Below are 24,614 nucleotides of genomic sequence, written 5' to 3' on the forward strand. Positions count from 1 at the left end.
AGTCTTACGTAAGCTGCTTAACGTTACTAAGCCTCAGTTTCCTCATCTGTAAAATGGTACTAACATTTCTCTGAGTTATCATTACGAATAAAAGAATTATTCACAGAGGCCTAGAGCACAGTGCCTGGCAGATGCTCGGTAAGCCAGCAGATACGCCACGTCTCATTCACAGTCTACGAGGCCGTCAATCCAGAACAAGCTGAGACCACCACCATGGATTAAGCAGTTACTACGTGCCAGGCGCGCTAAGGACTCCTTCACACATGCTCATCTTCACCCCACAGCCCGAAGTTGTCGCCTTCATTTTACCGATGAGGGAACTGAGGCCCAAGGTTCCCTCCTGCCCAAGGTCACACAGCTATAAGCGGGGGTGCTGGGACAGAGGTCATGCACTCAAACTACAATCCCACACTCATCCCTAGCACTGTGCACTGACGGAAGAGGAAAGGGAGTCACGACCGATCATAAAAACAGCTGTAAGGTATAACACTCTCTGCAGCGCAAAGACCTTCACACATTTATAAAAAATGCCAGGATATTTAGAGAATACCTTGGAGAAATGTTCAGTGAAAACATTATACTATCTTGATATACAGTGAGTGGTTCTTACACAATGAACAATGGATTAAGTGCTCAGCAGTAGAAGGAGCCTCTGGAAATAACACAGAGTTTTCTAGGGGAACTCAGTCACTACAGTTATGATTCCCTGTGCCTGGACACAGAAGAAAACAGTAAATGAGAACTAAGCTACCTCGCCTTGCCCATCCAACTTCCCACTTCCCCACCAACACCCGCAGCCAACCACGGTGCGCAGACGCGATCACTCTGAGCCCTACCTGAGCCCGGCGCTGTTTTTATTTTTATTTGCTGAATTCCTAGGTCCCACTTCTTTCACTGCATCATCCCAGAATCCCATGTTGGAGTTTTTAGTGTCAGCATTACTCCAGATACTGCTGACAAGGTCAGATGCCCACTGGTTAGGAGGGCCAGTGTTGATGGAGCCCCAGACAGAATTCCCAATGCTGGTGTGCAGGTTGGAATGCTGTGAGAAAAGAACAATGGCTGTGGTGAGCAATGCTGCAAAGGTGAGAAGACAGTCCACGAGTCAGAAAACTGAACACCCAGCCCGCGAGCAGGAGCGGGAGCGAGGACAGGAACCTACTGTGCTGCTCCGGGCTCTGCTCGGCGGCGGCTGCTGCTGCTGCTGCTGCATCTGCCTGGCCTCCTCCTGCTGGATCTCCAGCAGGGACTTGGCGCTGCCCGCGGGCTTGCTGACGTTGCCCCAGCCCGAGAGCTTCTGCTGCTGCTGCTGCTGCTGCTGCTGGAGCGCTTTCATCAGCTCCCTCTGCTGTCGCCGCTGCTGTTGCACAGGGAGAGAAGCAGGCTCTCAGGTCACAGTCTAAACGTCTAGTACGCCAAACGCAGTTAATGAAAGACTAAATGCAGAACGGCTATGGAGTCGAGTAGGCTGAGGCCTGTGCCTAGCAGGCAGAGCTGCTGCCTGTGAAGCCGGCATCGCACATGGGTACTGGTTAACTCTCGGCTGCTCTGCTTCCGATCCAACTCCCTGCTAAAAGCATGGGCAAACAGTGGAAGTTGGTCCAAGTCCTTGGGCCACTGTACCCACATGGGAGACCCAGGAGAACTGCCTGGTTCCCAGCTTCAGTCTGGCCCAGCTCTGGCCATTGCAACCATTTGGAGAGTGAACCAGTGAATGGAACATCTCTCTCTCCCTATCAGTAAGTAACATCCTTAGAGGTGACATGGTACATGCAAAGAAAAGAGAGAGGTCCGCACTGTGGCATAGTGGGTAAAGCTGCCGCCTACAGTGCCAGCATCCCTTATGGGTGCCGGTTTGAGTCCTGGCTGCTCCACTTCAGATCCAGCTCTCTGCTGTGGCCTCAGAAAGCAGAAGACAACCCAAGTCCTTGGACCCCTGCACCTGTGTGGGAGACCTGGAAGAAGCGCCTGGCTTTGGATCAGCCCAACTCTGGCCAATGAAGCCATCTGGGGAGTGAACCAGCAGATGGAAGATCTCTCTCTCTCTCTCCCTCTCTCTGCCTCTGCCTCTCTGTAACTCTGCCCTTTAAATAAATAAATATATCTTTAAAAAAAATACTCAGCCAAATAAAGACTCAAAATAACTAAGATAGCTACACTAACATCTCAGTAAACATAGAATAGAGGAAATGCCCCCTTTACACAAGAAGAGAAGAAGATGGAAAACTGGAGAGAAAACACAATGAACATCAGTCTAGGAGGGGCAATGTGCTAAAACAGGAATGCAAGACAGGGAACAGCTGTGCAGCAAGCTGCACACCCAGCCTGGGAGAGGCTCAAGGGTCCCACAAAGGAAGGGAAAAGCTGGACGAACTTAGCTTAGGGCTCTCCACATCAGAAATGGGGACTTAGCTGGCACTTTATGCCTTAGAGGGTATAAGAAGACTTAAAGACAATCCACCGAAAACACAAATGAAGCAATCAGCAACTTCCGGTATACCAAGAGAAACAAGGAAACGCCTGTGATCCCTACTTCTTTCCATTGTTATTTTTTGGTTCAGCGGAGTCCAAAATAATTGGAAGATTTTTGGCCTTGAAGGGAAAGGTATGCTATGCTCTGCATCCACATTTTATAATCTTTTAGAGAAAACACGATTTCAAAACAAAGTTTAATCATGACTTTTAAGTGAAGGTGGGAAACACCAGAGTTTTCAAGGTGCAGAAGCACTTCAGCGTGATGCTGACAGCGGGCGTGCTCCTGGTGAAAGTCTACACACAACTGCCGTCTCCACGGCACGCACTGCTCTGCCTCACACCACATCTTTGTTCTTCATGGCGTTGCTGCATCACCCCCATTCCAGAGAGGGTCTCTGAGACCACCCAACCTAACCCTGGGCCAGTCTCACCTGCCCCAGTGCCCTCTCCTAGCCTGTGTGCCTCTTCTCTCTGCCACTGTCACCCTCCAACACACCAGCTCCACATTCTCTGGGCCCACTCTCCTCAACCAGACAGCGAAGCTTCAGGAAAGAGAATTTCTACCAGTTTTAGACAGATAATGACATGCTGAACCAAACCATGAATCCGTCATTTTCTCTGTCAAAAATGCTATGTGATGTCTTTCTCCCTACTTTCCCCACTCTTTTGTATCCTTTCTATCCTAAGATAGGACATAGACTTACTGACTTAAAACAGAATACTTATTTTTCTGTCATATTTTAAGTTTTTCTAAGCCAGAAGGGAACCATAAAACCCTTGAAAGAAAAATGTACTCTACATTCTAAACATAAAAATTACAAAAGAATATGTGTGCATAACTCATAGTTCTTTTAAACAATTTTATCTAGTTTTTTTTTCTCACTTTTTCCGAAAGGCAGAAACAGAGATCTTCCGTCCACTGGTTCATTTCCTAAATGTCTGCGACAGTCAGGGCTGGGCCAAGCCAAAGCCAGCAGCTGGGTACTGCATCCAGATCTCCCATGTGGGTGGCAGGGACTCAAGTACTTGAGTCATCACCTGCTACCTCCCAGGACGCACGTTAGCAGGAGACTGGACTGGACTGGGAGTGCCGGACTGGAACAAAGCATGCCTATATGAGATGCAGGTGCCACAAATGGTGACCTAAGTCACTGCGTCAAATGCTTGCATCTCACCCATAATTTTTAACAATTTATTTACTTTTACCAATGTTCTATTATGTTTTTATTTATTTGAGAGGCAGAATTACAGAGAGAGAAAGGGAGAGACAAAGAGAGAAGTCTTCTATCTGCTGATTCATGGCTGGGCTGATCTGAAGACAGGCCCCAGGAGTTTCTTCCAGGTCTCCCGCATGGGTAGCAGGGCCCAACCACTTGGGCCGTCTTCTGCTGCCTTTCCCAGACTGTCAGCAGGGAGCTGGGTGGGAAGTGGAGCAGCCGGGATTCAAATCTGCCAAATGGGATGCCAGTGCCGCAGGTACAGGTTTCACTTAACTACCCCTCAGGGCCGGCCCCTACGTTCTATTTCCGAAGAACTATGGTAAAATGTTTAAGGAAACTGAACATTTATGTTATCCAAAATTAATGTTACTCTCACTAGATGTTTTATATTTAGATTAACCAAATTATAAGATAAAGAGTTTAATAGTAAACATTCAAGTCAGAAATCCAGCAATTCTGGGTCTTCAGTTACCACCAACCCATAAAGCACACGAGGTATTCTGAACACTGTGACCAGACCACTTCTACTTCACTTACCTCCTCTCGGAGCTGCCGTTCTCGTTCCTCTTCCAGTTTTTGGATTTCAGCCAATGACAGCGTGGTCTGAGACTGGCAGGTTGTGGTATTGGACTGCTGGCCCCACGTTGAAGATGAGGGGAGCTAACACACACAGAAGTCATGAGAGTGCATAAGGAAATGATTGAAACAAAAAGGCAATGATGTATTATGTACGGTCAGGACCCAGGACTCTGTCAACCCATATGCAACACTCAATTCAAATTTCCTACTTCATTTCTTATACATATTCTCTCTGTTGGTTTGTTTCAGCTTCTTAATTTTTTGTCACTGCCCCAAACCCAAGTTTATTTAAAACAACTTAAAATACACATACTTAAGTTTGAGCTACTATTTGAGAATGGCAAATTTGTTAAATCTGGCACTGAAGTACATAAACAGCCATAAACATAAAGAGAAAGAAGCAAGCAAAAGAAATCACCAAACTGGCTTGAGGATTAATTTCTTTTAATTGAGTGTTTTTTGGGGGGCTTTTTCATTTGTTTTTTAATTTATTTGAAAAGGCAGAGAGAGAGAGAGAGACAGAGACCAAGAGAGAGGGGGGGGGGGAGGGAGGGGGAGAGAGGGAGAGGGAGAGGTGGGGGTGGGATCTTCCATCTGCTGATTTACTCTCAAATGCCTACAACAGCTGGGACTGAGGCAGGCTGAAGTTAGGAGCCCAGCACTCCATCCAGGTCGCCAACAAGGGTGCAGGGGCCCCAGGACTTGGGCCACTTCCTGCTGCCTTCCCAGGCACATCAGCAGGCAGCTGGATCTGAAACAAAGCAGGCACTCTGACACAGGATGCCAGCACTGCATCAAATGCCTGCCCCAGTATGAGAATTTTTAATCCAAGAAGGCAACAAAGGGCTTAGTATGCTATGTCTAGGGAAAAGGTTAAGGACAAGATTTCTGAAGGAAGAGCTGAGGCAGGCAACTAACAGCACACCAAGGCACAGTTCTCAGTCTTCATGAAAGAACTCCCTGTTACCCAGACTGTCATCTCCAGACAGAAGCATCAAGCTGGTTTAATCAATAAGTCTGTTTTCCTCATCCCTTAAAATTATTGACTAAAACAGAGGATCAATATCTGAGTCCTGAATACTTTAATATTCTCAAAGTCTGGCCAATCCAAGAGAATCCTTACACTTTCTGGTCAGAAGACGACACACTTTAATTCTGAGGTATCTTGTGGCTCAACTCTAAAATAAGCAAAAACTAATCTAACTACTTTTAAAATGCTTAATAAATGTACGACATGAGCTTGAGTGCAAACAGTCTGAAAAAAAGAACAGATCCACAGCAGGAATCTGAGTGTAACTGACAAGGATCAAGGACATAAATGTCTCAACTGTCACTGACATTACCACAGTTCTCCAAGCAAACAACTTCAACACAACTGAGCTTTGCCAGCCCCATAAAGAGCAGCAGCCAGGACTCAAATAAGCACCCATATGAGATGCTGGCACTGCAGGCGGTGCCTTAACCCACAACACCATAGCACCAGGCCCAAAAAATAAATCTTTAAAAAAAAAATCTGTTCCTCCTTTCCCATCATTCTGTTTTCATCAAGTTCCAGCACTTTCCAGTCACTAAGGCTTATACACTTGGGGGCACCCCAGCCTCCTCCGCCTTGGTCACTAAGGCTTGCTAACTGCTACAAGACCAGTTCCCTCCCACTAGTTGTTCTACCAACCGTCACACTCTTTTTACTGGGTTCCTGTCTTCACCTTCTCCTTAATTCAAATAATGCTTTGATTCCTCCTAAAACAACACCTTGCGTACATCATCTCTTAATTCAATCTTCCATAAACCCCCAAGGTCAAGTTGTGTTTCAAGCCTTACATTCTGGTTCATATCTACACATCCAAGTGTGTACGTCTGCCGGCAACTGCTTTCTCTGATCTACCTTGGTCTACAACGTTTGCGGAGACAAGTTAAGAGTCAGCAGACTGACTTGACTTTCCAGCACCTCGGCTCCTGTCCTATCCTCTTCTGTTTCTTCTGGTTTCCCTGCCTAACACAAAGGATACGCTCACGTTCTACTTTGCTCATGACCAAACCCGCAAGTGGCGACCGTTAGCGCAGGCGCTACCTTCATCTGCGCCAGCTGCTGCTGCTGCTGCTGCTGCTGCAGCCTGCGGAGGGCCTCCTGCTGCTGCTGCCTCTGGCGCATGAGCTCCTTCTGCCGCTGCAGCTCCAGCTCCTTCCTCTTCCGCTCTTCCTCCTCATGCCGCAGCCGGGCTGCCTCCTCCTCCATCCGCAGCCGATTCTCTTCTAATCGGCGCTGGGCTTCTTCTTCTTCTCGGGCCCATTTAGCAGCCTCCTCTTCCTTTCCAGAAGGAAAAATTTCCAGAAAGAGAAAACCATTTTTATTAATTAAAGGGAAAAAATCTGAACCACATGGCCAGCATTCTGGTGGAACAGGTTAAGCCACCTGTGATGCCAGCATCCCGAAAAGGCATTAGTTTGCGTCCTAGGTGCTCTGCTTCCAATCCAGCTCCTTCTAATATGTCTGGAAAAGCAGTCACAGATGGCCTGAGCGCTTGGGCCGCTGCCACCCATGTGGGAGACACAGACAAAATTCCGGACTCTCTTGGCTTTGGCCTGTCCCAGCCCCAGTCATAGCAGCCATCTGGGGAGTGAACTAGCGAATGGAAGAGCTCTTTGTCTGTGTCTCCCTCTATAATCTCTAGCTCTTTCTTTTTTTCTTTTCTTTTTTTTTTTTTTTTGACAGGCAGAGTGGACAGTGAGAGAGAGAGAGAGAGACAGAGAGAAAGGTCTTCCTTTGCCATTGGTTCACCCTCCAATGGCCGCTACAGCTGGTGCGCTGCGGCCAGCGCATCACGCTGATCCTGAAAAGTATATCACCAGGGTAACACATTTCCCCGCCAAAACCTCCACTGTCCAAATCTCAGGCCAGGGGCCAGCCACTCCAGAGGGCTTCCCTCGTCTTCAGGGGGTAGACTGCACCTCTGCATCTCATTAGGGCCAACTGTACCCTGTCTTTCTCTATTTTACTGTGGTCCACCTGCAGCAGTTCCAGTATCTACCTGTCCAACAACCACTCTTTTCCACCTTCTTCCTTGAAGACAAAGTCTCCTGTTGTATCAGGGGCTTGAAGTGTGAGACTTCACCTTCAAGCCTCCAACAGAATTAGAGGAGCAATGTAATCTGATGTAGACCAAAGGGATGTCTGTTAAAAGACTTTTTTTTTGGACAGGCAGAGTTAGACAGTGAGAGAGAGAGAGACAGAGAGAAAGGTCTTCCTTTTGCCATTGGTTCACCCCACAAAGTGGCTGCTACGGCCAGTGCACTGCGCTGATCCGAAGCCAGGAGCCAGGTGCTTCCTCCTGGTCTCCCATGCGGGTGCAGGGCCCAAGCACTTGGGCCATCCTCCATTGCACTCCTGGACCACAGCAGAGAGCTGGCCTGGAAGAGGGGCAACCAGGACAGAATCCAGCACCCCAACCGGACTAGAACCCGGTGTGCCGGCGCCGCAGGCAGAGGATTAGCCTAGTGAGCCACGGCGCCGGCCTGTTACAAGACTTCTAAGAATACAATTCCTCTCATCCACAGGAACAAAGCATGAAGAAAGGCCACTCCCATTTTGCATACAGGTTGTGTACAATGGTGTGATACTAGAAATGCCAAACCTCAGGGTGAAAATCTGAACTCAAAATAACAGGCCAAGCAATAGAAGGGTTTTCAAAAGTACAGGAAGCACCTGCACCCTTCGGGCACTGGGGTCACTGAAGCAAACGTGGAACAGCCTCAGCGCCAGAGCTCCCAGCAGGTGAAGCAACACCGCCATCTCGTTTGAGCCACTGCTAGTGGGGACACTGACTGCGCAGCTGACGAATCCTGCAGCAGCACTTACTGCACGTGCACCACGGCCTGTGAGCCTCCCGAGAACAGAAACAGCTTCCTGAAGAGTCTTAGGAGAATCAGCCTAACAGCTGGCATATAATTAAACACAGTATGCAGTAAATGAATGAATCGAAGAGTGAATCGCCACTCAGTTTAACCTGAGAGCTATCTACCTCCACCAGAATTCAGCTTTCTGAGAGTTTCAACCAAGAACTGAGGTAAAAATCACATGGATAGCACGTGACCTCGCTACGTATGAAGCTACAAAAACGCCACACTGCCTCCGTGATCTTCCTCCCATGTACCTACACGCCCAGCCCATCAGGAGAAACCCTTAGACAAATGCCAGGAGTGAGGTAGTCAACAATACTTTGACTGGACTCCTTAAAGCTGCCTTGTCTTCATGTCCACAGCAGCACTGTTTCACAGTAACCAAAACTTGCAGTCAACCAAGGTGTCCCCTATCAGATGAAGGGACAAGACAATCTGGTATAGATGCACAATGGAATATTATTCACCTATGAAAAAGAACGAAATTCTACCAGTTGCAGCAAAATGGACACAACTGGAGGACATCAGATTGACTAAAAGAAGCCAAACAAAGAAAGACAAATACCTCACGTTCTCCCTTATATGTGGGAGCTAAAATTAAAAAAAAAAAAAAAGAAAAGAAAAGAAAAGAAAAGAAAAGAAAAGAAAAGAAAAGAAAAGAAAAGAAAAGAAAAGAAAAGAAAAGAAAAGAAAAGCCTGTGTGTATCAGTATTGCTGCAAATATGGTTTGGTGAAACTGTTTTATACCTCTGTCAAACTAATGCTTAAGAATGTACTATATATACTACTATTGTTTTTAATGATCTGTGATTACTTTAAAATTTAAAAAAATAAAAGGGATGAAATGGTCATTTTTCCATTCAATTACTGTTCATAGGGGCTGGCACTATGGTGTAGTGGGTAAAGCCACCACCTGCAGTGCCAGCATCCCATATGGGCAACAGTTCGAGTCCTGGTTGTACCACTTCCTATCTACCTCTCTGCTATGGCCTGGGAAAAAAGTAGAAGATAGCCCAAGTCCTTGGGCCCCTGCAACCACGGGGGAGACCCCGAAGCAGCTCCTGGCTCTGGATCAGCACAGCTCCAGCAGTTGAGGCCAACTGGGGAGTGAACCAGCGATGGAATACCTTGCTCTCTCTCTGCCTCTCCTTCTCTGTCTATGTAACTCTTTCAAATAAATAAATTTTTGAAAAAATTATCGTTTATAGCTATTGTCTATCTTCCCACTAAACTAGAGTCTTTCTGCTTTTTTACTTGTTAAACTTTTTATTTGGTGAAGTATTAAGCATTTTTACTGTAATGTAAATTTAAAATATGTTATCTTAAGAATTAAAAAAGACAGAAAGGGGACAGGTGCTATGGCACAGTGTGCTAAGCCTCCACCTGCAGTACCAGCATCCCATATGGGCACTGGTTCATATCTCGGCTGCTCCTCTTCCAATCCAGCTCTCTACTTATGACCTGGGAAAGCAGCAGAAGATGGCCCAAGTGCTTGGGCCGCTGCACTCTTGTGGCAGACCCAGAAGAAGCTCCTGTCTCCTGGCTTCCGATCGGCTCAGCTAAGGCCATTGCAGCCATTTGGGGAATGAAGCAGCAGATCGAAGATCTCTCTCCCCATCTCTTTGTCTGTAACTCTGCCTCATCCAAAAAAAAAAAAAAGGCAAAAACAAAAGAGGTAGAGGAGAAGGGAATAGGGAATATCATTATGCTCTTAGAACTGTATCTACAAACCATATTGAATCTGTTAAAAACTAATTAAAATAATAATAATAATAATAATAATAATAAAACCAGTAAGAACAAAACATTGTCATGGTCACCAGCACTGAGGACGTCTGAGAAACTGTCCCAGCCAAGACAGACCTAACAAGACAACACAGCTCAAAGTGAAGGGATACTCTGAACGTGAGCCTGCAACGGAAGAAGTCTATCAGGGAGAAATCTGAGGACATTTTAATAAATTATGGACTAATGAGTAATAGTGTATTATACTGGCTTATCAATTATAGCAGATATACCACACTAATGTAAGAGATTAATAAAAGGGAAACCACATGTAAATGCAAGAGATGTAGAGCCCCCTGCTATTTCCCCAATTATGTGAAAATTAAAACCACTCTAAAAGGAGAGTCTACTAATGTAAAAAAATGTTCTTGAACATTAAAATGAAATGCTTTGTGGGTTCTTGCTTCCTCTAATGGCATAGGACCACAGTCAGACCAATGTCTCAGGTAATCACAAAAGCTGGGGGTTGGCACTATGGCACAGCAGGTTAAAGCCCTGGCCTGAAGCGCCAGCATCCCATGTGGGCACGGGTTCTAGTCTTGGCTGCTCCTTTTCCGATCCAGCTCTCTGCTATGGCCTGGGAAAGCAGTAGAAGATGGCCCAAGAACTTGGGCCCCTCCACCCATGTGGGAGGCCAGGAAGAAGCTCCTGGCTCCTGGCTCCGGATCAGCAAAGTTCCGGCCGTTGCGGCCATCTGGGGAGTGAACCTGTGGATGGAAGATCTCTCTCTCTCTCTGTAACTCTGTCTTTCAAAAATTTAATGAATCTTAAAGAGAAATTGAGAAGCAGTTTCCTCTTAAGAAACCAAATAATAAGTATGCAAGTCCGAGGACATTTTCCAAATCACAAAGGGCTCCAAGCCTTACAAGCTTAAAATGGCCAAAGGGATGAAGAAATACGCACAGATGTCGGGGAGAAATCTGGAAGAAGGAACAGCAGAAGGAAGGGAATCACAAAAAGAGATGGGCTCCCAGATCTGCTAGGATCTTCAGTTTACCCATCAACTACATGCACCAGGTTCACCTTGGGTGCTGAACTAAGAAGGAGCAGCTGGGAGCAGAGGGGAGAGAGTCTGGGTGCAAGGCCCAGCGTGGGGCAGCTGATCATGATATGGTCATGACATGGTAGGCAAAGTGATGGACAGAACAGAGTTCAGAAAAGAACTGGTTTTTTTTTGTTTTTTTGGACAGGCAGAGAGGACAGTGAGAGAGAGGGACAGAGAGAAAAGTCTTCCTTTTGCCATTGGTTCACCCTCCAATGGCCACTGCAGCCGGCGCACCGCGCTGATCCGAAGGCAGGAGCCAGGTGCTTCTCCTGGTCTCCCATGGGGTGCAGGGCCCAAGCACTTGGGCCATCCTCCACTGCACTCCCGGGCCACGGTAGAGAGCTGGACTGGAAGAGGGGCAACGGGGACAGAATCCAGCGCCCCGACTGGGACTAGAACCCAGTGTGCTGGCACCGCAGGCGGAGGATTAGCCTAGTGACCTGCAGCACCGGCCAAGAACTGTATTTATAAAACAATTGATTTGGGCTAAAAACAAAGAAATTCAATGGAAAAAGGAACAGCTAGTATTTCACAACATACAAAAAATAATTCAAACTTACTTCTAAAACTAAAACTATAAAGCTTTGGGTGGGGGGGAGTGTCTTAATGCTCTGTAGTTGGGCAAAGATTTCTTATAAAGAGAAACAAAAAATAGTAATAAAATAAAAACTTGTTAAGTAGGATTTCATCAAAATTCAAAAATCTCTATCAAAAGAGACAGTTTGTGTTAAATCTGAAACTTGCTAAATATACTTACATATTTATGTTTTTTACCAAATAGCTGAGAAGAACCAGAAACATAAAACAAAAACAAAAACAAAAAAAAAACAAAACTATTTCCCTCTACAAAAAAACCTTTTTTTCCTTTGAGGAAAAAAATTTTACATAGAAGTAATTAATAGCCAATTAAGTTTATTTTAGTAACTTTCAGTAGCCTGAAAGGTGCTATTAGGCTATCAATATCCTAATACTTTAACCCTTTGTTTAAATTATAATGCAGGAAACTGTAGAATTCCCGGCATTCCCAATGTCTGAGACAAGCATAATTGCTAGGCCAAATACCAGCTCCAATGTTCTAATGCTTTCTTTCCTTTTTATCATTTTTTAAAGACTAATTTATTTATTTGAAAGGCCGATGACAGAGAGAGATCGTCCACCTGTCTGTTCATTCCCCAAACAGCCACAACAGCCAGGGCGGAGACAAGCCAGGAACCCCCGGCAGGGCTTCCATGTGGGCAGCAGGGACTCAAGCTGCAGCGCCGTCTGCTGCCTCCCGGGAGCACTGACAGGAGCCGGGTGAGAAGCCGAGCTGCCAGGACTAAACCGGCCCTGCGGTGTGGGATGCGCTGCGCCACCCACGCGCCCTGTCTCTAGCTCCAACTCCTAGCTTCAAGGAGCAACCAGAAGACTGGTCACCTGTTTGCGCAGCAGTTCCTCTTGCTTCCGCCTCTCCTCCTCTTCTCTCCTCCTCTCCTCTAGTCTTCTGAGAGCTTCTTCTTGCTGCTGTCTCTCCTCCTCTTCTCGCTGCCTCCTTAGAGCAATTTCTTGTTCCCTCTGGCGTCGCAGAGCTTCTTCCTGAAGACAGAAAGGGAAGAAGCGAACGTAAAATCCAGTGTACACCATTCAATATAGTATGTCTCACTTTGAAAAGGTATAGGTTATATGCTGCTAATACTCTATAACCAGGAAATATAAAAAGCACATAATCAGGATCTAGAGTAAAATGGGTCTGATAGGGAAGTGGGCACAAAGTAAAAAAAAAAAAAAAAAAAAGACTATTTAAGGAAATAGTAAATTGCAATACACTGTAGTCGATCCTGGTTTCTATATTGGCCACATTATTTACTGATTAGACAGGGCCATATTAGCATGCAGGCTTTACTTTCTCCACTGCCACTACTAGTCACTAATTTTTAATCAACCGGGAATCTATGGCATATCCACAAAGAGGTGCCCTTGTCAAAATCATTTAGAGAACACTGAGCAACAGAGAATTAAATGGATTTCTTTAGTGCAATACTTCTCAGAGCCCTCCTATGTTGATGGAAAGTATGACTAAGAAATTCCCGTATCTCTCCAGAATTTTTTTAAAACATGGAGCATGTGTATTATGTGGCCAATGTTTTCACTCTAATTGGTTATGAGACTAAAACCATTCCTCACTGCTCTAACGTGCTGAAGAATCATCTGGGAGGGAGGGGAGGGACAGGCAGCAGGCACAACAAAGGAAGCAGCATTATTCTAGCAGCGTCCACTCTAGTTTAGCCTTCCACTATTCGAGACTTGAGGTTACATGATGTACTTTATGCTCATAACTGATGTGGCTGGAGAACTGGTATTGAATTTATAGCATTGGCCGGCACCGCGGCTCACTTGGCTAATCCTCCGCCTGCAGTGCCGGCACCCAGAGTTCTAGTCCCAGTTGGGGCGCCGGATTCTGTCCCGGTTGCTCCTCTTCCAGTGCAAAAAGAAAACATTCCTATATCTCTAATATCATCTCAGCATGGACTCTTGTTTCCACAGAGCAGCTCTTGGGCACAAGTGGAAAAGTGAGGTAAATGCTAGACTTTGGAACTACTACAGAGTAGAATTTTTCCATTAGAACCAACAAGAACCCCAATAGAAAAATGGGTGGTGAGTTGTCAAAAAAGAAATACAAACGGTCAAATATCATAAAAAATGTGAGTAATGCTAAGCCTCACTGGTCATAAACACGTATGCAGGGCTTAGCTTTAGGATTTTCTTTTAAACACACTCTCACCTAACAGTAAGAAACTGCCAACAACCCTCCCATCTAATAGAAAACTGGGTGAATTACTATTATTATCTGTAATACAAATATAATTTTAGCTAGCAAACATGATGATGATGCTGCTGATGATGATGATGTAGATTTGCAGATGTACACAACTGTCCCCTGGTATCTTCAGGAAAATGGTACCAGGACTCCCTCAAACACCAAAACATTTATGCTCAAGGCCCTCATATAAAATGGTGCAGTATCTGCACATACTCTCTGTGTATCCTATCCTCCAGATATTCATAATACCTAACACAATGCACATCTTAGGAAAACAGTTACACTGCATTTGCAGAGTAACGACAAGGAAGAAAGTCTGAACAGGGTCAGTCCAGACGCAGTGGTTTCCTCCAAGCACTCCTGATCTGCAGGTGAGGAACTGCAGGTACAGGGGGCTCCCCCTGCCTATCGTGGAAAGATGACACAGATCAGTATTGTCAAAAGGCAGCTTACGCAACACTGGGTACGAGTGATACGTGTCTCTGTACAAATAGTTACACACTCAGAATCTTTTCCTCCCTATTCTGAAACCCTAGTCACTGAAGTACAAGTAGAAGTTCTTTAAGGACACAAATAAACAGAAAATAGAGATTTCTAAGATAAATAAACTTGTAAAAACTACATCTGAATAAGCCAAAAAGAACATGAAAAGATGCCCAATATTACTGATCATTAAGGAAATGCAAAATCAAAACCCTAATGAGCTATCACTCCACACCCTTTTTTAAAAAGAAAATAACAACTGCTGGCAAGAACATGGAGAAACGGAACCCCTGCACACTACTGGTAGGAATGTAAAATGGTACAGCAGCTATGGAAAATGATATGGTACTTCCTTAAAAAAAAAAAAAAAAAAAAAAAAAAATTAAAAATAGAATTACCCTCTGGTCCAGAAATTTCACGTAAGGGGGCCCAAAGGAGTTGAATTGAAAGCAAGGACTCAAACAAATATGTGTATATCCATGTTCATTACACATATTTCACAATAAATGGCAACTAACAGATAAATGGATAAACAAAATGTAACCTAAAAATACAATGAAATATTATGCAGCCTTAAAAAGGGAACAAAATTCTGACACATGCTTCAAGATGGCTGAAATTGAGTGAAATAAGCCAGCCAGTCACAAAACGGCAAACACACACAGTGTATGACTCCACTTCTCTAGGGTACCTAGAGTAGTCAAGTTCACAGACACAGCAAGGCTGAGAGGTACAATGGACTAGGGGAAGAAGGGAATAGAGCTCCTGGGATATGCATATGGAGCTTCAGTTGGGAAAGACATAGAAATTGTGCAAATGGACAGTGGTGAGGGTTGCATGGCAATGTGGACACATGTACTGCCCCTAAGCAGACACCTCAAGTGGTCATTTTCACATTATAATGTTACCAAAATTTTTTTCTGAAAGTCCGTTTGGATATAAAAGTTTGACAGTGGGACAAGAGTTGTGGCCCAGGAGGTTAAGCCAGCATCCCATATACGAATGCTAGTGAATTCCAGCTGCTCCAATTCTGATCCAGTTCCCTGCTAATGCTCCTGGGAAAGCAGTGGAAGATGACCCAAGTATTTGGATATAAAGTTCCAGGCTCCTTAGCTTTGACCTGGCCCAGCAGTCATTGTAGCCATTTGGGGGTGAACAAGGAGATGGAAGCTCATTTACTGGCGCGCTCTCTCTCCCTCGCTCTGTTTCTGTCTCTCCTTCTGTCACTCTACGTTTTAAGTAAATAAATCTAAAAAAAAAAAAAAAAGTTTGACATTTAATGCTGGATTGCAAAGTTACTTTCTCATTCTTTTTAGTAGGAAGGGTAGAACTTACGAATTCTAAGTGGTTTATACCACGAAGTATACAAAGGAAATCAACTCCAACTGGTCACTAGGACTGAAGACTATCCCTCCATGGGGTACAGCTAGAAACTGAATAGTCTTTCTAAAGGTGAGAGAGGCTCCTCAAGTTCTGATCCCAGTCCTGCCATTAACTCCCTGTTGATTTGTGGGGGTAGAGAGCCAGAAATTCTGGAAGACAGTGAGCGAAGTGAAGCTGCTCCACGGGCACCCCAGGGACCAGAGCGCCCACAGGTACCTGCTTCCTCCTCGCGAGCTCCTCCTCCTCCCGTCGCTTCCTTTCCTCCTCCTGCTGCCTCCGGAGAATTTCCTCCTGCTGCCTCCGGAGCTCGTCCTGCCTCTTCCGCTCTTCCTCTTCCCGTTTTGCCCGCATTTCCGCCTCTCTTCTCTCCTGCTCCAGCTGTCATCACACGAGAGCAGTTTAGAGACTTGGAACCCGCACAAGAGCACTCCAAGAGAACTGAGGGCAGTGTCAGAGGAAGCTGAGCGGTGCGGACCTCGCCGCTCAGTCCCTCGCGCTGCAAGCACAGCGAGACCTCTGAGCCCCCGGAACCACAGCAGCGTCCGGCCCTCCCACCTCTGCTGGGAGGCGCGTCGGACCTCTCTCGAGGTGGTATTCCTTTATTCATCCCTACAAATGAATCTCTAATTGAACATCTAACATAGGGCTACAAGGCTGCAATGTTATAAAGCTAGTAGTGTGAAAAACTACGATTATTTAAATTGGAAAACCAATCACTTAACACATTTTATCATATATAGCACCCGAATTCTAGTCAGATCCAGGCCCCGGCCTCCACTCCTATTTCCAGAGCTACAGCTCATCCCTCACTTTCCTCACCCGTACTCCTAGGAGTCTCTTATCGTTTCCCAGCGTCCAGTTTTGCCAGTGTTCACCAGCAACATCCAATCCCCACCCCCTCAAAAAAACAAAAACAACCAACACGCCTAGACTTAGATCTCAGCAATCTTCACCCTACAACACGTGCAAGGAACCTCACGATGGGCCTGCCTCATCCTGTTAGTCTTCTCTCAACTCGATCCCTCAGAAGCATCTGGCTCCAAGGCAGACCAAATTACTCTCACACTTTCCAAGTTCAGCATGTGCTTGTGTACTTCTGAGTCTCTCCTGCTGCTATTTCCTTCAAAGACAATTGTCATTTCCTTGTACTTTGTCGTCATCAAACCTTTTCCTGTTATCCTTCAGGTAAAAATTAGCTCAAGTATTTTTGTTCATCAAGGATCACCCAGGGGCCGGCATTGTAGTGCGGCAGGTTGAGCCGCTGCTTCTGATGCCAGCTTCGTGCATCTGACCCCCAGTTCTAGTCCCAGGGATTCCACTTCTGATCCGGTTCCTTGCTAACATACCTGCAAAGGCCATGGATGATGGCCAAGTACTTGGCCCCTGCCACCCAAGTGCAAGAACCAGAAAAGTTCTAGACTCCTGGTTCTGGACTAGCTGAGTCCCAGCAGTTCCCACCTTTTGAAAAGTGAATCAGCAGTGGAACATCTGTCTCTTCCCCGCCTCTATCACTGTTTATCAAGTAAATAAATAAACTCACACTCTTTTTTTTTTTTTTTTTTTTTTTTTGACAGGCAGAGTGGACAGTGAGACAGAGAGAGAAAAAGGTCTTCCTTTTGCCATTGGTTCACCCTCCAATGGCTGCTGTGGCTGGTGCGCTGCGGCCAGCGCACCGCACTGATCCGAAGGCAGGAGCCAGGTGCTTCTCCTGGTGTCCCATGGGGTGCAGGGCCCAAGCACTTGGGCCATCCTCCACTGCACTCCCGGGCCACAGCAGAGAGCTGGCCTGGAAGAGGGGCAACCACAACAGAATCCGGCGCCCCGACCGGGACTAGAACCCAGTGTGCCGGCGCTGCAAGGCGGAGGATTAGCCTAGTGAGCCGCGGCGCCGGCCTCTCTTTTTTTTTTTAAATATCACCCAATTCCTGAATCCCTACACCTCTCCAACTGGGTAACTGGCCCAAAACTGAGGGTATTTCAAAGTACACAGAAAAATGGAATTAAAAGATAAGCTTGGAGCAGGCATTTGGACTGGTGGTTAAGACATTCCTGACCCATGGGGCCAGGGCTGTAGCATAGCAGGTAAAGCCACTGCCTGCAGTGCCGGCATTCCATATGGGCATCGGTTCAAGACCTGGCTGCTCCACTTCTGATCCAAGTCTCTGCTATGGCCTGGGAAAGCAGTAGAAGATGGACCAAGTCCGTGGGCCCTGCACCCGCATGGGAGACCTGGAAGAGAGGCTCCTGGCTCTTGGTTTTCGATCAGCTCAGCTCCAGCCATTGTGGCCATCTAGGGAGTGAACAGTGGATGGAAGATCTCTCTCTCTGACCCACACTGACGTATTTGGGCTTGATGCCCAACTCTTGCTCCTGATGCCACTTCCTACTGACACATACCCTGAGAGGCAGTGGATGGCTCAAGTAGTTGGGTCTGTACCATCCAGGTAGGAGACAATTGGATTATCAAGTTCCTGGCTCCCAGCTTTGACCAGGCCCAGTCCTGGTAGTTGTGGGCATTTCGGGATCAGCAGATGGGAGCTCCAGCTGTCTCTCAAATCAATAAAAAGTAAATAACTTTTTAAAAGCTTATCTTGGTGCAAAAGAATTGTGAAATCCATATTTTTCATAACACACATTCCCTTTTAACTGTTTTTTTTTTTTTTTTTAGATTTTTATTTATTAGAAATGCAGAGTTAGAGAGAGAGAGAGAGAATGAATGAATTGATCTTCCATCTGCTGGTTCGCTCCACAAATGGTCACAATGGGCAAGGCTGGGCCAGGCTGAAGCCAAGTGCCAGGAGCTTCATTTGGGTATTCCACATGGGTAGTAGGGAGCCCAAACACTTAGGCCATCTTCCGCCACTTTCTCAGGCACATTAGTAGACATGGGGAGTAGGGAGCCCAAACACTTAGGCCATCCTCCGCCACTTTCTCAGGCACATTAGTAGGGATCGGAAGTGGAGCAGCCAAGACTCAAACTGGTACCCATATGGTATGCCAGCCCCCCATGCAATGGTTTTATCCACTATGCCCCAATGCCAGCCCCTCCCATGAGCTTTTCGATGACCCCTTATAGATGTGGACTTCAACATTTTCTGTACCAAAACAAACTTATCTTTTCCTTCCATTTGTCTATGACATTTCTGAAGAACCCTCAATACATTCAACCACCCTGCAATTGGAAGGGACGTGTCTTTGTTTCCTTGTCCATAAACACCCAAATGCCTTGCTGTCATCATCTATGATTTCCCCACACAAAGCAGCGGGGGACTAGAAGACATCCAAGAACTGTATGAACTATGGTGTCACATTCATTTATGGAGACAGACCCTAAACATAAACCTGTCCACATTCTGCACACTCTAAGGAGGCTGTCACTTCCTCACGGGATAAGAAGACACTTAGTGTAAACACTGACAAGAAACTCTTAGAGGAATGGGAACCCAGAGATGATTACAAATCCTGGGTACAGATACCCTCCCCTGGCAAGCACGACATCCAAAATCAAAATCCCCCAGAAAATGTGCATGCAGAACACATGTTCTCCTAATGTTAACATGAAGCTTTGCAGTTTTGAGTCTAGAGATACTAGGAAATGCAAATCAACTCCAATAAAGATTCCATGTGGGGGGCCAGCTGTGGCGTAGTGGGCTAGGCCTCCGCCTGCAGCGCCGGTATCGCATGTGGGCACCAGTTTGTGTCCTGGCTGCTCTTCTTTCAATCTAGCATTCAGCTATGCACTGGGAAAGCAGTAGAAGGTGGCCCAAGTGCTTGGACGCCTGCACCCATGTGGGAGACCCTGAAGAAGCTCCTGGCTCCTGGCTTTGGATCAGCCCAGTTCCAGCAGTTGCAGCCATTTAGGGAGTGAACCAGCAGATGGAAGATCTCTCTCTCTGTCTCTCCCTCTCTCTGTCTATAACTCTACCACTCAAATAAAAAATTTAAGATTCCATATGGGCACTCAAGCCACAGATCAGGAATCTAATAAATAATACAGTGGGTATTTTCTCACAGTCTTAGTTATAACAGGTATCATATCAAGAATAGTCCGGGCCAGCGCCGCAGCTCACTTGGCTAATCCTCCGCCTGCGGCGCTGGCACCCCGGGGTTCTAGTCCCAGTTGGGGCGCCGGATTCTGTCCTGGTTGCTCTTCTTCCGGCCAAGCTCTCTGCTGTGGCCCGGGAGTGCAGTGGAGGATGGCCCAAGTGCGATAGGTGCGGTGTGCCAGCCGTAGCGGCCATATGGGGGGGGGGGGGGGGGTGAGCCAATGGAAAAGGTCTCTCTCTGTCTAATTCTATCTGTCAAAAAAAAAAAAAAAAAAAAAGGATAGTCCAACTGGGTCCGGCACCATGATGCAGTAGGTTAATCCTCTGCCTGCCACGCCGGCATCCCACATTGGTGCCGGTCCTAGTCCCGGCTGCTCCTCTTCCCATCCAGCTCTCTGCTAAGCAGTAGAAGATGGCCCAAGTCCTTGGGCCCCTGCACCAGCATGGAAGACCTGGGAGAAGCACCTGGCTCCTGGATTTGGATGGGCGCAGCTCTAGCTGTTGCGACCATTCGGGGAGTGAACAGATGGAAGACCTTTCTGTCTCTCCCTCTCACTGCCTATAACTCTACCTCCCAAATAAATGGGAAAAAAAAAAATCTTAAAAAAATAGCCCAACTGAAATATACATATGACCTTGATCATTCACGCAGTGAGTAACCAATACACCAATGTTTAATTGTAATTCTGTTCTGAGGTCCTTTTGGGGAGGGAGGGCACAACAAGGCTAGGCTATGAAGGCACCCGCAGGAAACTAAAAGGAGAACGCATCGCTAGCTAGAAACAGAGCTGAACAGACACGAAGTGCTTGTAGCTTGTACCCGCGTGCAGAAGGCGGGCGCGGCCGTGAAGGAGCGAGCGTCCCACCTTGGCAGCTTTGGCCTTCTCCAGCTGCTGCAGCTGCTCCAGGGCAGGGCCTGAGGGCGCGGTGTCCAGGGGGAGGTCCCACACACTACCACCTTCCCAAACTGGGAGAACGAGAGGAGAAAAACGAGGATGTCAGAGCTTACACACAGGGTCACGAAGGAAATAAGCTGCCTCAATGAGCTGCATCACCAACTGTGCCGCTTTTCAGCAGAGTGGACTGTTGGCAAGCTCTAGTTCCATCAGTATCCTTCAACACACTTAGAAGGAAAATGAGCACAATGCGTTTGTCCATCCAGCAAATGTCCATCCCAACATTACAGATGAACAAAGTAAGCGTCAGAGGTAGCTCTGCAACACTGTCACGGGCACACGGCAGCATGCGGCCACCCCAGGATCCTCATCCCCAGACTTCCAGGAGCCACAGAGCCTCTGACGGCACACTGACCTCATGGAACTAGGCAGGTGCACGTTGTGAATATATTAAATGCCACTGAACTAAACACTTTAAAATGGCTAATTTTGTGCATATAAATTTCAGAGAGAAAGAGAAAGAACAAGAACTGGAGTGGCTTCCGGAAAGGCTGGGCAGGCTTCACAAGTGACCACTGGTTCTGCTGACCTGAAGCGCAGTGCGGGTTCGGATGTGGAAGTAAACAGGTAAAGGCTTCTGAGTCCATGTTTTTCTGCCAGTGAAGTTCACTGACACCACTTTTCGGGATTCTCCATTTTCTACATTCCTACTATAGGCTATTTATGAACGATTAAATACGGTCTGTTTCCAATCAATGGACATTTTGTAAAGGACTTTGTTTACATATGTAAATTATTGTCATAAACTATAGGGCCAATGTTAATAAGAGACTGAATGGCTCTAAGAAAATTTCATCAGTGTCCGTGGTGGCTGAGGGTTTTAAACACCAACTATACTCTCTTGTAAGGACTACCCATGGTCCAAATTACCTACCTTGGGGGCAGGTACTGTGATGTAGTAGGTTAAGGTGCCACGTGGGATACCTGCACCCTACACTGGAGTGCCTGGTTCGAGTCTCAGCTACTCCATGCCTCTAATATAGCTCCCTGTTAATGAGCCTATGAGGCAGCACATGATGGGTCCTGCCACCACGTGAGCGACAAGGATGGAGTTCCTAGCTCAAGGCTTCAGGCTGGCACAGGCATACCTGTAGTAGGAATTTGGGGAATGAACCAGTAGATGGACGATATCGCTCTCTCCCTCTCTTTCCTCCATCATTCTGCCTTTCAAATAAATCTTAAGAACCAAAAATTAACTACTTCTTGGGGATGGCACTGTGGCATAGTGGGCTAAGCTTCCACCTGCAGTGCCGGAATCCCATATGGGTACCAATTCAAGTCCAGGCTGATCCAGCTCTCTGCTATGACCTGGGAAAGCAATGGAAGATGGCCCAAATACTTGGGCCCCTGGAAGAGGCTCCTGGCTTCGGATCGGCTCAGCTGTACCCATTATGGCCATCTGCAGAGTGAACCAATGGATGAAAGACCTTTCTGTCTCTCCTTCTCTCTGTCTGTAACTCTACCTCTCAAATAAATACATAAAGGGCTTTTTTTTTTTTAAATTAACTACTTCTATAGGTGCTCCACCACTATCAAAACTTTTAAAATATCCCAATTCCGATTTTTTAATTTGATGCAAAAGACCTAGAGAATGAGGGAAGGGATTCACTTCAAAGCAGGCTTTCTCTTTCCAGAACCTCTGTGCACTTTCAGTGCCGTAATGTGTGCATCAATCCCTGAGTCAAAGGAGAGATCATTACTTATGTTTTAATTTTGGATTTTTGGTTTTTTTAAACTTAGCTAAAGAGATCAAAACTAGTTTAAGAGATTTTTCTGCATTATTTAGAGCAACATTAAGGAAAAGAACCTGACTCAAATTTGAAAAATTCATCTTAAATAACTTCTACAAATTCCTTAAGAATGCATTTAACAATAACTTGAATCTTTTGCTGAGATCTATTGTTAAAAATGTGACTTATTATTAATATTCAATATAAAGTGAATTTTTAAAAACTAATATTCCATTTTATTATATTACTTGAGTGAGAGAGTAATCTCCCATCTGCTGGTTCAGAACCTGCAATAGCAGGGGCTTGACAAGGCTGAAGCGAGAAGCCAAGAACGCAACCTGAAGTCTCCCACATGGACGACAGGGAACCGAGTGCTCCAACCATCACCCGTCTCCCAAGGTGCACACTGTCAGGGAGCTCGACTGCAACAGCCAGGACTGGAATCAGGCATTCCAGTACAGGACGCAGGTGTCCCAAGCAGGGCCTTAATCACTAGGCCAAGTGTCAACCCAATACATTTTTTAAAAAGTTGAATTATAAAATTATTACTATACTCTAAATGCCTGGGTTGTCCTGGGTTGTACTAAAGACCAATCTTAAGTTTTTACCTGTAGGCTGTGAGGCTGCTGGCTGAAGCTCCCAGATAGAGCCAGTATCCGGCACCGAAACAGACCTAGCTACTGAGGGAATGATGTTCTGATCAGATATTCTGCAAAAGGGAAACAGAAAAATTAACTTGTTCTTATCCATTTGCAAAATTAAGATAAAGAGGAATTTCCAGACTTGCAGGTTTTCTAGGTTAGCTAGTCAGAAAAGTCCTTCATTGTTTGGACTAAAGCCTAACATTACCGAAGCAGTTGAGAAAGGAACAAAGACAGACACAATGGCGCATTTGCAGTCTTCTATGGTATTAGTGGATACCTACTACCTTAAAAAAATGCAGATTATCTCAATAAAAGCCATGGAGGTGACCTGTTAATTCTGAAGCTTCCATGTGCTATGATGGCCAAACCAGGCCCTTGAGCCTCTGAGTCCAGGCCTGCCCATCTGTGAAATGGAGACCCCACCACCTAACCTGCTTTCCTCGCAGGCCAGATGAAGGCTCAGAAGGGAAATGTGAATGGCTTTAATTAAAGTGGACAGGAAGATTTCTGAGAGGCACTGATAGCTTTTCAGGAGCCAAGACGAACACTGCTCTGAGTGATAATGTGAAGCAGCATAAACTCAAGATTCCGGCATAACCTCCTCCTCCTCCCCAGGCCTACCTTAAAAGCTTCTGAGGTCCAGAAAACTAAAACCCTGTACAGCACTGTCACTATCTTTTTTGAAAAATCACAGACAAAAATGAAATTTAAGTTCTAAGCTGCATTTTTATTCTTGCTACAAGTGCTGTAAGACTATATTGTTTCTCTCCTCATCATTTCCAGGTTACTATCTAAAATGTATCCTTTATGACTGAAAGATAAGTTAAATGCTATCACCATCGAATTCTTTGTATACTATATTATTTTTACATAGAACACATAGAAATAGTGGTATGCTGAGGCCAGAATTCACACATTTTACCGGCTTTCCTTTCTTCTCCCTCCCCCCATTCACATTCTCTCTCTCTCTGTCACACACACACACACACACATACACACACACACACTCTCTCTCTCACACACAAAATGAGGTTCATAATGGACAACCACCAACCTCATCTTCAGAGCCTGGAACTGCTGGAGAAGAAGTGCCAACTGCTGCTGCTGCTGTGAGGACAAGGCTGCTTTCTGCTGTTGAGCCAAAACCTGTGCGTACTGTTGTCTTCAGAAAACAGACAGAAAGGTGTAACCCATCCATCCACACTCAGCTGACATAACCGAAATGTTTAAAAGACAAAGTTCATTCAGCATCCCCTCAAAACACACCACGAGAAACAGCTATGAAATATTCTTTACAATTCATGATAAGAGTCACACAGCAATTCTACCATTGGCTGCAGAAAGAACTCTATTGGGGACGATGCTGTGGTGTAGTGGGAAAGCCTGCAGTGCCGGCATCCCATATGGGTGCCAGTTTGAGTCCAGGCTGCTCCACTTCCAATCCAGCTCTCTGCTGTGGCCTGAGAAAGCAGTGGAAAATGGCCCAAGTTCTGGGGCCCCTGCACCCGTATGGGAGACCTGGAAGAGGCTCCTGACTTCGGATCGGCACAGCTCCAGCCGTTGCGACCATG

General features: G+C 46.1%; 1 protein-coding gene across 10 annotated transcripts in view; it reads right to left on the reverse strand.

Annotated features, from left to right (window-relative positions):
- The window catches only part of GIGYF2 (GRB10 interacting GYF protein 2), a 156,198-nt gene that overhangs the window by 11,726 nt on the left and 119,858 nt on the right, over nucleotides 1-24,614 (reverse strand). For 9 of the 10 annotated variants that reach the window (XM_070070041.1, XM_051834185.2, XM_051834180.2 and 6 more), the window contains 9 exons: nucleotides 24,098-24,205; nucleotides 23,008-23,108; nucleotides 20,580-20,680; nucleotides 15,884-16,045; nucleotides 12,418-12,576; nucleotides 6,346-6,582; nucleotides 4,233-4,355; nucleotides 1,163-1,360; nucleotides 837-1,042 (listed from right to left, as the gene is read on the reverse strand). In XM_070070041.1, coding sequence (XP_069926142.1) covers nucleotides 837-1,042; nucleotides 1,163-1,360; nucleotides 4,233-4,355; nucleotides 6,346-6,582; nucleotides 12,418-12,576; nucleotides 15,884-16,045; nucleotides 20,580-20,680; nucleotides 23,008-23,108; nucleotides 24,098-24,205 — 1,395 coding nt within the window. The remainder of the gene's footprint in view (nucleotides 1-836; nucleotides 1,043-1,162; nucleotides 1,361-4,232; nucleotides 4,356-6,345; nucleotides 6,583-12,417; nucleotides 12,577-15,883; nucleotides 16,046-20,579; nucleotides 20,681-23,007; nucleotides 23,109-24,097; nucleotides 24,206-24,614) is intronic. The other variant, XM_051834184.2, reaches the window with a different exon arrangement.

This window comes from Oryctolagus cuniculus, chromosome 3 (genome assembly GCF_964237555.1).
Source record: "Oryctolagus cuniculus chromosome 3, mOryCun1.1, whole genome shotgun sequence".
Classification (NCBI taxonomy): domain Eukaryota; kingdom Metazoa; phylum Chordata; class Mammalia; order Lagomorpha; family Leporidae; genus Oryctolagus; species Oryctolagus cuniculus.